The 1,589-nt window shown below is 37.2% G+C and overlaps 1 protein-coding gene across 1 annotated transcript in view; it reads right to left on the bottom strand.

The window, feature by feature from the left end:
• LOC119581761 (myosin heavy chain, muscle-like) overlaps nt 1-1,589 on the bottom strand; it is a gene marked incomplete in the record, with an annotated part of 38,657 nt that overhangs the window by 28,924 nt on the left and 8,144 nt on the right. Inside the window, 1 exon segment of the mRNA XM_037929893.1 lies at nt 1,379-1,482. Coding sequence (XP_037785821.1) covers nt 1,379-1,482 — 104 coding nt within the window.

Genomic DNA, 1,589 nt, shown 5'->3' with positions numbered 1-1,589 from the left:
AATTGCTTTCTATCGTATGCGACTGGCAAAGGAAGCGTCTTGAGTGTGCCAACAAACAGCTTTGTACAGCAATATTGCAGTTCAATGAGCAGAATATTGCAAGAAAGAACATTTTTAAGTGTCATATAAAAGCACCGAATGCAAAAATTCTGAGCGTTTAATAATTAGATGCAAATGAAAAAGTATTGAAATATTTTCCCCCATCAACCTCATCTGAATCACTGTTACGTAAATTACGATCAAACTTATAACAATGATTCAGCATCTGAAGGTTGGAGAAAAAAAAAATACAAACTCTTGCATCTCAAATATAATGTGTTTTCGACCAATGAAATTGCTGTGCGCTTGAAAACAGCTCCACAATCCCACTTACATCCGTGAATTCCATATCTTCACGATCATCAATGGACGCCACTGTAACCTTGCCTTGGGAGACGTAGTGATAGTCGTGGATATTGTTGCTCAAGAAGCACATTTCTAGAAACAATAATGGAGTCATTTAGGAGAATTAATCATGATCGACAGCTTTCTTGAAGAGGAGGTGGCGAAAGATGTGATGGGATAAAGAGATGTAAGGGAAGTTGGGTACATCTCGATAACACGTGCGGACGGCATTAAAGAAAACGGAACAATTCCAGAGAAAAACGGGTAGACTGAAGCATTTCGTTCCATTTTTTTTTTCCTGATCTTTTCTTTATAGTATACCGAAAAGCGACGTGTCTGTCTTGCCGACGTGCCGTTTGAGCGAAGTAGATGATTTAAAGGGTACAGTAACACAAGGAAGACAACACGGAGCAAAACAGGTTGTGTGGAAAAGATTATTGTGGATTTACATACCAAACAACGCTACTACATAACCTTGAAATAAACATGTTAGTAAAAGATATGGCTCTGCCTGCACTTTGGGAGCCGAAGGTTGATTAGAACTTTTCTCCTATGAACTAAACATATTCAGGAATTGTTTGTCATTACCCTTTTGGGAAATCAGTGTTTATATTAGATACAAATCTATCCTAAGGTCTACAATTATGACTCTATTACCAAATCCAGAGAAAAATAAACAAATGTATTTCTCGTCGAGCAGCATAAATTTAGATATGCTGTCGATACCGTGTTTATTCTCTCTAAATCAATATCAGACACAGATTCAAGAAAAGACATAAGACATAGTCTACTCGATCCATTGCAGAAGAGGACATATTTTCTCTATAAAAAAAGGACGAACACAACCACACAATTACGAAAAAAAAGATAAAACACTAAGATCGGATAATGTATGTGCCGATTCTCAGTGGATTTAGAAGAGGGGGACTAGAAGGAAGGTCTATCAGTGTGCATCCAATTGTGTTTTTTTTTCCGTTTTTCAATTGCAACTTACATCCGTGAATTGCATTTCCTCATTGTCGTCAATGGACGCTACTGTTACTTTACCCTGACTGACAAAGTAATAGTCGTGGATGTCATTCGACAAGAAACACATTGCTGTAACGAACCAAATACAGTGTTACGGAGGGCAGTGAGGATACCTGTGACGTGGAATATACAAATGCACAATATATACAGTATATTTTTTTAAAGTGATTTATGAT

The sequence above is a fragment of the Penaeus monodon genome, chromosome 15, assembly GCF_015228065.2.
Source record: "Penaeus monodon isolate SGIC_2016 chromosome 15, NSTDA_Pmon_1, whole genome shotgun sequence".
NCBI classification, from domain to species: domain Eukaryota; kingdom Metazoa; phylum Arthropoda; class Malacostraca; order Decapoda; family Penaeidae; genus Penaeus; species Penaeus monodon.
Note: the sequence above shows the minus strand (reverse complement) of the source record. Positions and strands in the feature narration are given on the sequence as shown.